The 9868-nt window shown below is 42.7% G+C and overlaps 1 protein-coding gene across 1 annotated transcript in view; it reads left to right on the top strand.

The window, feature by feature from the left end:
• Nucleotides 1-1490: 1490 nt before the first annotated feature.
• The window catches only part of LOC143918646 (uncharacterized), a 94244-nt gene continuing 85866 nt past the window's right edge, over nucleotides 1491-9868 (top strand). Inside the window, exon 1 of the mRNA XM_077440588.1 lies at nucleotides 1491-2210. Coding sequence (XP_077296714.1) covers nucleotides 1491-2210 — 720 coding nt within the window. The remainder of the gene's footprint in view (nucleotides 2211-9868) is intronic.

Here is a 9868-nt window from a genome sequence, read left to right as displayed (position 1 = left end):
ACACATTGCTTTGAAAAACTCGAATTACTATCATTTACACACACCCACGGTGAATCGTATCACTGTTGACTGGAGACAAGAGACAAAGTTAGTGTTAAAGTGTCCATCAAAACATAAACGTCTTACAACAGCTCATTAATAACAATAACAACTACGTTGCTAACGACTTGTTGCGATTACGGCAGATCAAAGTACCACTAACAACGACCAAAATAAATAGTGTGCGAGCGCGTACCGATTGAAAAATTAACGATCACGGTGAACTTTTTAGTCGGAGAAATTGGAATAATGACATCAATGGCTAGCATATCTTTGGAAATGTGTGAGATTACTGCTAAAGAAGCTCTCGAGCAGAAGGTATTCCACAAATTAGAATTAATTCTAATTGATCTCAATAGCAAAATACGTAAAAATACCTACGTTCCTATCAAGGATGGAATTGAAGAGGCAATGATAGCCTTTAATACATATAAAGACATAAAACTATACCTGTTAAAGCATAGATTACAAACTAAAACACTAATAGAACTCAATCCCACCTCGAGCGATGTTTTAAAGAATCCTCCAAATGCTTTAATACCGGAAAATCCCGCAATCATGGACTCGGCATCCTCACTAGATCAACCAAAAGAGGATTCCTGGAAAGAAGTAAGGTCAAAAAGAAGGCGGAATAAAAAGAATAAAAGAACAAATGATACAAAGAACACCAACAACAACAACGATCGGCGTCAGCCAAACATTGAAAATAGCTTTCAAGATCGATATGCGCGATTTCCACCAGGCCCCAGAAATGAGGCTATAACAATAAAGTCAGACGGCACGGTGACATATGCAGACACCTTAAAGAAAATCAGAAAAGAAATTCCAATGGAGAATGTAGATGTTGCCGCTATTCGTCAAACAAAGGGTGGAGAAGTTCTTATAAAAATGCAAAAAGGAACAACAAAAACGGAAGAGCTAATGGGTGCGATTTCCGCGATTCTGGGCAATGGTGCGACTGTGAAGAAGCTCGTCCCTGGAGTCGTCATTGAAATACGGGACATCGATGGGGCCACGGATGAGACAGAATTGATGGAGGCATTAGCAAGCGCTTCACCACATGTGGTGAGAAATGCGCGATTGATCACGTTCAAACCGGCTTATGGAGGCACTCAGATTGCGATGGTCAAACTCCCGAGAGACGATGCCACTGAATTGATTAAGGCCGGAAGAATTCGAATCGGATGGGTCAATTGTCGTTTGAGGCCCCGAGTCCATATAATAAGATGCTTCAGGTGTCGGGGATTCGGACACATTGCGGTAGAATGCGCCAGCAAACAAGACAGAAGCAAAGAATGCAACAAGTGCGGCCAGGAAGGCCATAAAGCTGTGATTTGTAAGAACGACCCACACTGCAGCATTTGTGAAGGAGAAAAAATAAACAGCGGTCATCAGACTGGTAGTCGAAGCTGTGCAGCCCTCCGGACTGCTCTGAAAGGACGAACACAACAATGATCCGCATACTCCAGATCAATCTGAATGGATGCCAGGCGGCGCAGGATGTGATGATACAGACAGCAGAGGAGCGGCGAGCGGACCTCGTGATTGTGTCTGAACAGTACCGCAACATTCCTCATCGATGGTATTCGGATGCAAGCTCAAGATCTGCAATCTACACACCAACTGCCCACCTGCGAATCACGAATGCTGTTTCAATTGGCGTCCAAGGCTGGACGTGGGTGGAGATGAGGGGAGTGAGGTTCTATAGCTGCTATTTTTCTCCTAGTGCAACAATAGAGGAGTTCAAGAGAGATCTCGTCTGCCTTGAAGATGACGTGAGAACATCGACCTTACCTGTTGTCGTTGCCGGAGATTTTAACTCAAAAGCTCCAGAGTGGGGCTCTCAAAAAACGGATCGCAGAGGTATTTTACTCTCTGAAATGGCATCGCATTTACATCTGCATGCGGCCAACGTAGGAAGTGCTTACACGTTCGTTCGGGGCAGCACCGGATCGGTCATCGATGTCACATTTGCAGGTGAAACAATAATTGGCAGGATCCGAAAATGGCAAGTGCTTGACAGCTACTCTCACAGCGACCATCGCTACATTGGCTTCGAGTTGGAAGATCGCCTCGCCGGGCCACAAATGTTACCTTCTAGTTCTGGCTGGGGAGCTCGTAAGCTGGACATCGTAGCTTTGGACGAAGCCGTTGCAGAACTAAGATCAAAAGTGACTGACGTCGCAAGCAGCGGGGTTGGAGCCGAAGACATTGCCAACTCATTAAATGACCTATTGAGTGAGAGCTGCGACGCATCGATGCCGAGACGCGGAGGTAAAAAGAGGCGCCCGGTCTTCTGGTGGACCGAAAACATCGCCATTCTTCGCCGCGAGTGCTTAACCTGCAGACGCCGAGCACAACGACGGTCAAGCAATGAACAGCACAGAGTGAAATATCAAGAAGCCAGGATAGCTTTACGAAAAGCTATAAAAGAAAGTAAAGAGAGATGCTGGAAAGAGCTCTGCAAATCGATTGATGTGAATCCGTGGGGGAGCCCATATAAGATCATAAGGAAAAAGCTCCGAATTGGAACTGTCGATCCATATCTTGAAAATAAGGCGAGTCTTGAATTGGTCATAGATGGCCTCTTTCCGCAACACCCAGTGATGGAAAGACGATCGGCGAGCAGTACTGGTGATGAGATGCCGATTTTCACGGAGGAAGAAGTCGTAGCAGCCGCCAAACGAATAAATATTGAAAAGGCGCCGGGACCGGACTGCATTCCAAACGCAGTTATTAAAAGAATTGCCTTGAGCGATCCTGCGTTGCTGTTGACGACCTTCAATGCTTGTCTGTCGGAAGGAACCTTTCCAAAACCATGGAAAAGACAAAAACTCGTGCTGATTTCAAAAGGAAAGGGAGGCCCACCAGGACCTTCATCATACAGGCCACTCTGCCTACTTGACGGGGTAGGAAAGTTACTAGAGAGACTTCTCCTACAGCGACTACAACAACAGCTAGAAAACAGCGACACAGGACTGTCATCGCAGCAATTTGGATTTCAACCCGGTCGCTCAACTATTGACGCGATCAGTGAAGTCGTAAACACCGTAAGACTTGCATGGCGTGGGAGCGTCAAGGCGAGCAAACATGTTGTGATGATCGCGCTCGACATAAAAAATGCATTCAACACTGCCAACTGGGGAAGGACTCTCGATGCATTAGTCACTATCAATGCTCCGGAAAAACTTATCAAGATGATCGAGAGCTATTTTTCGGACAGAATCCTTCTGTATGAATGCATGGGCAAAAAATACGAACGATCAGTCACTGCGGGCGTACCACAGGGATCGGTCCTGGGCCCGGCGCTTTGGAATGTAATGTACGACGGCTTGTTGAAGATCCCAATGCCAGATGAAACGAGCCTGGTCGCCTTTGCTGACGATGTCGCGTTGCTTGTCACCGCAAAGAACACAACATCTTTACGCCTAAGAAGCGAAGAAACCATAAGAAGGGTTAAAAAATGGCTCGTGGATGCGGGCTTGGAGCTCGCCGTCCAGAAAACCGAAGCTGTATTCTTCACAAGACGTAGAAAGCTGCTGCCTCCTCAAATAACAGTCAACGGTTTTGAGGTGACGTTCAGCAGATCACTGCGGTATTTGGGAGTGCAGTTAGATGACAAACTACGCTTTGCAAAACATGCGGAAAAAGCGGGAGCTAGGGCGGCCCAAATAGCAGAAGACCTCGCCAGACTGATGCCCAACATCGGTGGACCGAAACAGAGGAGAAGAAAACTATACTGTGAAGTAGTACACTCAGTCCTCCTGTACGGTGCTCCGATTTGGGCGGAAAAAAACAAAGGTTGAGAGGACGAGGCTCAGCCTCGCTAGAGTACAAAGAAGAGCTGCATTAAGAGTCGCAGCGGCATACCGTACAGTATCTGAAGATGCCATCCTGGTGTTGTGCGCCATTCCACCGATCGACTTACTCGCTCTAGAACGACAAGCGATCTACAGAGGTGAAAAGAAGAGTGCAGCCAGAGAGACAACGATGATCAAATGGCAAGACAGATGGAACAACTCAGAAAAAGGTCGATGGACACACCATCTCATCGGAGACCTAAAAGCGTGGTGCCAAAGAAAGCACGGCGAACTGAATCACCACACGACCCAAATACTCACAGGTCACGGGTGCTTCGGGACCTACCTACACAAAATAGGAAAGGAAACAACTCCGAAGTGCCACCACTGTGAAAACGAGAAAGACGACGCGGCCCACACAACCTTTGATTGTCCAGCATGGGAAGACGACAGAAGAACATTCAGAACTGTAATCGGCGTAGAACACCTGACGCCGATAAACATAATCTTCGTCATACTGGATAGCGCAACTGCCTGGTCAGCGTGGGAAGCATTTGCTTCGATGATAATGAAAAATAAAGAAGAAGCAGAAAGAACCCGAGAACTCGAAGGAAGAGCCATAAATGGCTAAGACAAAACTGCTTTCCCGAAGCAAAACATGAAAATGTGTCCGGGGAGCAGGGGAGTCAAGGGGGTGGGGTTTAGTCGGTAAAAATCCGACACTATCCTCCAGTTCGGGCTGGAGGATGTCTTTGGAAGATTCCCCACCTCCGACGATAAAAAAAAAAAAAAAAAAAAAAAAAAGGTAAGCACGTTTTGTGGATATTTTATTAATGTCCAATTCTTTGATTTCGGTGATGGTTAGGTTCAGATGGGTGAGGTTTGGTAGGATAAGAACTTTTTGTGGGTATTTTGGCAATGTCGAATTCTCTATTTTCGGTGATGGTTAGGTTAGGTTGGATAAGGTATAGAGAGATAAGCACGTTTTGTGGATATTTTGGCAATGTCCATTTCTTCGACTTCGGTGATGGTTAGGTTCAGATGGGTGAGGTTTGGTGGGGTATGAACTTTTTGTGGATATTTTGGCAATGTTGAATTCTCTGACTTCGGTGATGGTTAGGTTAGGTTGGTTTAGGTAATGTGAGGTAAGCACGTTTTGTGGATATTTTCGCAATGTCCAATTCTTTGATTTCGGTGATGGTTAGGTTCAGATGGGTGAGGTTTGGTAGGATAAGAACTTTTTGTGGATATTTTGGCAATTTCGAATTCTCTGACTTCGGTGATGGTTAGGTAAGGTTGGTTTAGGTATTGTGAGGTAAGCACGTTTTGTGGATATTTTCGCAATGTCCAATTCTTTGATTTCGGTGATGGTTAGGTTCAGATGGGTGAGGTTTGGTAGGATAAGAACTTTTTGTGGATATTTTGGCAATTTCGAATTCTCTGACTTCGGTGATGGTTAGGTTGGGTTAGGTATTGTGAGGTAAGCACGTTTTGTGGATATTTTCGCTATGTCCAATTCTTTGATTTCGGTGATGGTTAGGTTCAGATGGGTGAGGTTTGGTAGGATAAGAACTTTTTGTGGATATTTTGGCAATGTCGGATTCTCTGACTTCGGTGATGGTTAGGTTAGGTTGGGTTAGGTATTGTGAGGTAAGCACGTTTTGTGGATATTTTATCATTGTCCAATTCTTTTATTTCGGTGATGGTTAGGTTCAGATAAGTGAGGTTTGGTAGGATAAGAACTTTTTGTGGATATTTTGGCAATGTCGAATTCTCTGACTTCGGTGATGGTTAGGTTAGGTTGGGTTAGGTATTGTGAGGTAAGCACGTTTTGTGGATATTTTAGCAATGCCTAATTCTTTGATTTCGGTGATGGTTAGGTTCAGATGGGTGAGGTTTGGTAGGATATGAACTTTTTGTGGATATTTTGGCAATGTCGAATTCTCTGACTTCGGTGATGGTTAGGTTAGGTTAGGTTAGGTATTGTGAGGTAAGCACGTTTTGTGTATATTTTTGTAATGTCCAATTCTTTGATTTCGGTGATGGTTAGGTTCAGATGGGTGAGGTTTGGTAGGATAAGAACTTTTTGTGGATATTTTGGCAATGTCGAATTCTCTGACTTCGGTGATGGTTAGGTTAGGTTGGGTTAGGTTTTGTGAGGTAAGCACGTTTTGTGGATATTTTATTATTGTCCAATTCTTTGATTTCGGTGATGGTTAGGTTCAGATAAGTGAGGTTTGGTAGGATAAGAACTTTTTGTGGGTATTTTGGCAATGTCGAATTCTCTATTCTCGGTGATGGTTAGGTTAGGTTGGATAAGGTATAGTGAGATAAGCACGTTTTGTGGATATTTTGGCAATGTCCATTTCTTCGACTTCGGTGATGGTTAGGTTCAGATGGGTGAGGTTTGGTGGGGTATGAACTTTTTGTGGATATTTTGGCAATGTTGAATTCTCTGACTTCGGTGATAGTTAGGTTAGGTTGGGTTAGGTATTGTGAGGTAAGCACGTTTGTGGATATTTTATTATTGTCCAATTCTTTGATTTCGGTGATGGTTAGGTTCAGATAAGTGAGGTTTGGTAGGATAAGAACTTTTTGTGGGTATTTTGGCAATGTCGAATTCTCTATTCTCGGTGATGGTTAGGTTAGGTTGGATAAGGTATAGTGAGATAAGCACGTTTTGTGGATATTTTGGCAATGTCCATTTCTTCGACTTCGGTGATGGTTAGGTTCAGATGGGTGAGGTTTGGTGGGGTATGAACTTTTTGTGGATATTTTGGCAATGTTGAATTCTCTGACTTCGGTGATGGTTAGGTTAGGTTAGGTTAGGTATTGTGAGGTAAGCACGTTTTGTGGATATTTTGGCAATGTCGAATTCTTTGATTTCGGTGATGGTTAGGTTCAGATGGGTGAGGTTTCGTAGGATAAGAACTTTTTGTGGATATTTTGGCAATGTCGAATTCTCTGACTTCGGTGATGGTTAGGTTAGGTTGGGTTAGGTATTGTGAGGTAAGCACGTTTTGTGGATATTTTAGCAATGCCTAATTCTTTGATTTCGGTGATGGTTAGGTTCAGATGGGTGAGGTTTGGTAGGATATGAACTTTTTGTGGATATTTTGGCAATGTCGAATTCTCTGACTTCGGTGATGGTAAGGTTAGGTAAGGTTAGGTATTGTGAGGTAAGCACGTTTTGTGTATATTTTTGCAATGTCCAATTCTTTGATTTCGGTGATGGTTAGGTTCAGATGGGTGAGGTTTGGTAGGATAAGAACTTGTTGTGGATATTTTGGCAATGTCGAATTCTCTGACTTCGGTGATGGTTAGGTTAGGTAAGGTTAGGTTTTGTGAGGTAAGCACGTTTTGTGGATATTTTGGCAATGTCTAATTCTTTGATTTCGGTGATGGTTAGGTTCAGATGGGAGAGGTTTGGTAGGATAAGAACTTTTTGTGGATATTTTGGCAATGTCGAATTCTCTGACTTCGGTGATAGTTAGGTTAGGTTGGGTTAGGTATTGTGAGGTAAGCACGTTTTGTGGATATTTTATTAATGTCCAATTCTTTGATTTCGGTGATGGTTAGGTTCAGATGGGTGAGGTTTGGTAGGATAAGAACTTTTTGTGGATATTTTGGCAATGTCGAATTCTCTGACTTCGGTGATGGTTAGGTTAGGTTGGGTTAGGTTTTGTGAGGTAAGCACGTTTTGTGGATATTTTATTATTGTCCAATTCTTTGATTTCGGTGATGGTTAGGTTCAGATGGGTGAGGTTTGGTAGGATAAGAACTTTTTGTGGGTATTTTGGCAATGTCGAATTCTCTATTTTCGGTGATGGTTAGGTTAGGTTGGATAAGGTATAGAGAGATAAGCACGTTTTGTGGATATTTTGGCAATGTCCATTTCTTCGACTTCGGTGATGGTTAGGTTCAGATGGGTGAGGTTTGGTGGGGTATGAACTTTTTGTGGATATTTTGGCAATGTTGAATTCTCTGACTTCGGTGATGGTTAGGTTAGGTTGGTTTAGGTAATGTGAGGTAAGCACGTTTTGTGGATATTTTCGCAATGTCCAATTCTTTGATTTCGGTGATGGTTAGGTTCAGATGGGTGAGGTTTGGTAGGATAAGAACTTTTTGTGGATATTTTGGCAATTTCGAATTCTCTGACTTCGGTGATGGTTAGGTAAGGTTGGTTTAGGTATTGTGAGGTAAGCACGTTTTGTGGATATTTTCGCAATGTCCAATTCTTTGATTTCGGTGATGGTTAGGTTCAGATGGGTGAGGTTTGGTAGGATAAGAACTTTTTGTGGATATTTTGGCAATTTCGAATTCTCTGACTTCGGTGATGGTTAGGTTAGGTTGGGTTAGGTATTGTGAGGTAAGCACGTTTTGTGGATATTTTATTAATGTCCAATTCTTTGATTTCGGTGATGGTTAAGTTCAGATGGGTAAGGTTTGGTAGTATAAGAACTTTTTGTGGATATTTTGGCAATGTCGAATTCTCTAACTTCGGTGATGGTTAGGTTAGGTTGGATAAAATATAGTGAGGTAAGCACGTTTTGTGGATATTTTGGCAATGTCCATTTCTTCGATTTCGGTGATGGTTAGGTTCAGATGGGTGAGGTTTGGTAGGATAAGAACTTTTTGTGGATATTTTGGCAATGTCGAATTCTCTGACTTCGGTGATGGTTAGGTTGGGTTAGGTATTGTGAGGTAAGCACGTTTTGTGGATATTTTCGCTATGTCCAATTCTTTGATTTCGGTGATGGTTAGGTTCAGATGGGTGAGGTTTGGTAGGATAAGAACTTTTTGTGGATATTTTGGCAATGTCGGATTCTCTGACTTCGGTGATGGTTAGGTTAGGTTGGGTTAGGTATTGTGAGGTAAGCACGTTTTGTGGATATTTTATCATTGTCCAATTCTTTTATTTCGGTGATGGTTAGGTTCAGATAAGTGAGGTTTGGTAGGATAAGAACTTTTTGTGGATATTTTGGCAATGTCGAATTCTCTGACTTCGGTGATGGTTAGGTTAGGTTGGGTTAGGTATTGTGAGGTAAGCACGTTTTGTGGATATTTTAGCAATGCCTAATTCTTTGATTTCGGTGATGGTTAGGTTCAGATGGGTGAGGTTTGGTAGGATATGAACTTTTTGTGGATATTTTGGCAATGTCGAATTCTCTGACTTCGGTGATGGTTAGGTTAGGTTAGGTTAGGTATTGTGAGGTAAGCACGTTTTGTGTATATTTTTGTAATGTCCAATTCTTTGATTTCGGTGATGGTTAGGTTCAGATGGGTGAGGTTTGGTAGGATAAGAACTTTTTGTGGATATTTTGGCAATGTCGAATTCTCTGACTTCGGTGATGGTTAGGTTAGGTTGGGTTAGGTTTTGTGAGGTAAGCACGTTTTGTGGATATTTTATTATTGTCCAATTCTTTGATTTCGGTGATGGTTAGGTTCAGATAAGTGAGGTTTGGTAGGATAAGAACTTTTTGTGGGTATTTTGGCAATGTCGAATTCTCTATTCTCGGTGATGGTTAGGTTAGGTTGGATAAGGTATAGTGAGATAAGCACGTTTTGTGGATATTTTGGCAATGTCCATTTCTTCGACTTCGGTGATGGTTAGGTTCAGATGGGTGAGGTTTGGTGGGGTATGAACTTTTTGTGGATATTTTGGCAATGTTGAATTCTCTGACTTCGGTGATAGTTAGGTTAGGTTGGGTTAGGTATTGTGAGGTAAGCACGTTTGTGGATATTTTATTATTGTCCAATTCTTTGATTTCGGTGATGGTTAGGTTCAGATAAGTGAGGTTTGGTAGGATAAGAACTTTTTGTGGGTATTTTGGCAATGTCGAATTCTCTATTCTCGGTGATGGTTAGGTTAGGTTGGATAAGGTATAGTGAGATAAGCACGTTTTGTGGATATTTTGGCAATGTCCATTTCTTCGACTTCGGTGATGGTTAGGTTCAGATGGGTGAGGTTTGGTGGGGTATGAACTTTTTGTGGATATTTTGGCAATGTTGAATTCTCTGACTTCGGT

The sequence above is a fragment of the Arctopsyche grandis genome, chromosome 11 (assembly GCF_051622035.1).
Source record: "Arctopsyche grandis isolate Sample6627 chromosome 11, ASM5162203v2, whole genome shotgun sequence".
NCBI lineage: Eukaryota > Metazoa > Arthropoda > Insecta > Trichoptera > Hydropsychidae > Arctopsyche > Arctopsyche grandis.
The sequence above is the reverse complement of the archived record's forward strand: the minus strand, read 5'-3'. Positions and strand labels throughout refer to the sequence as shown.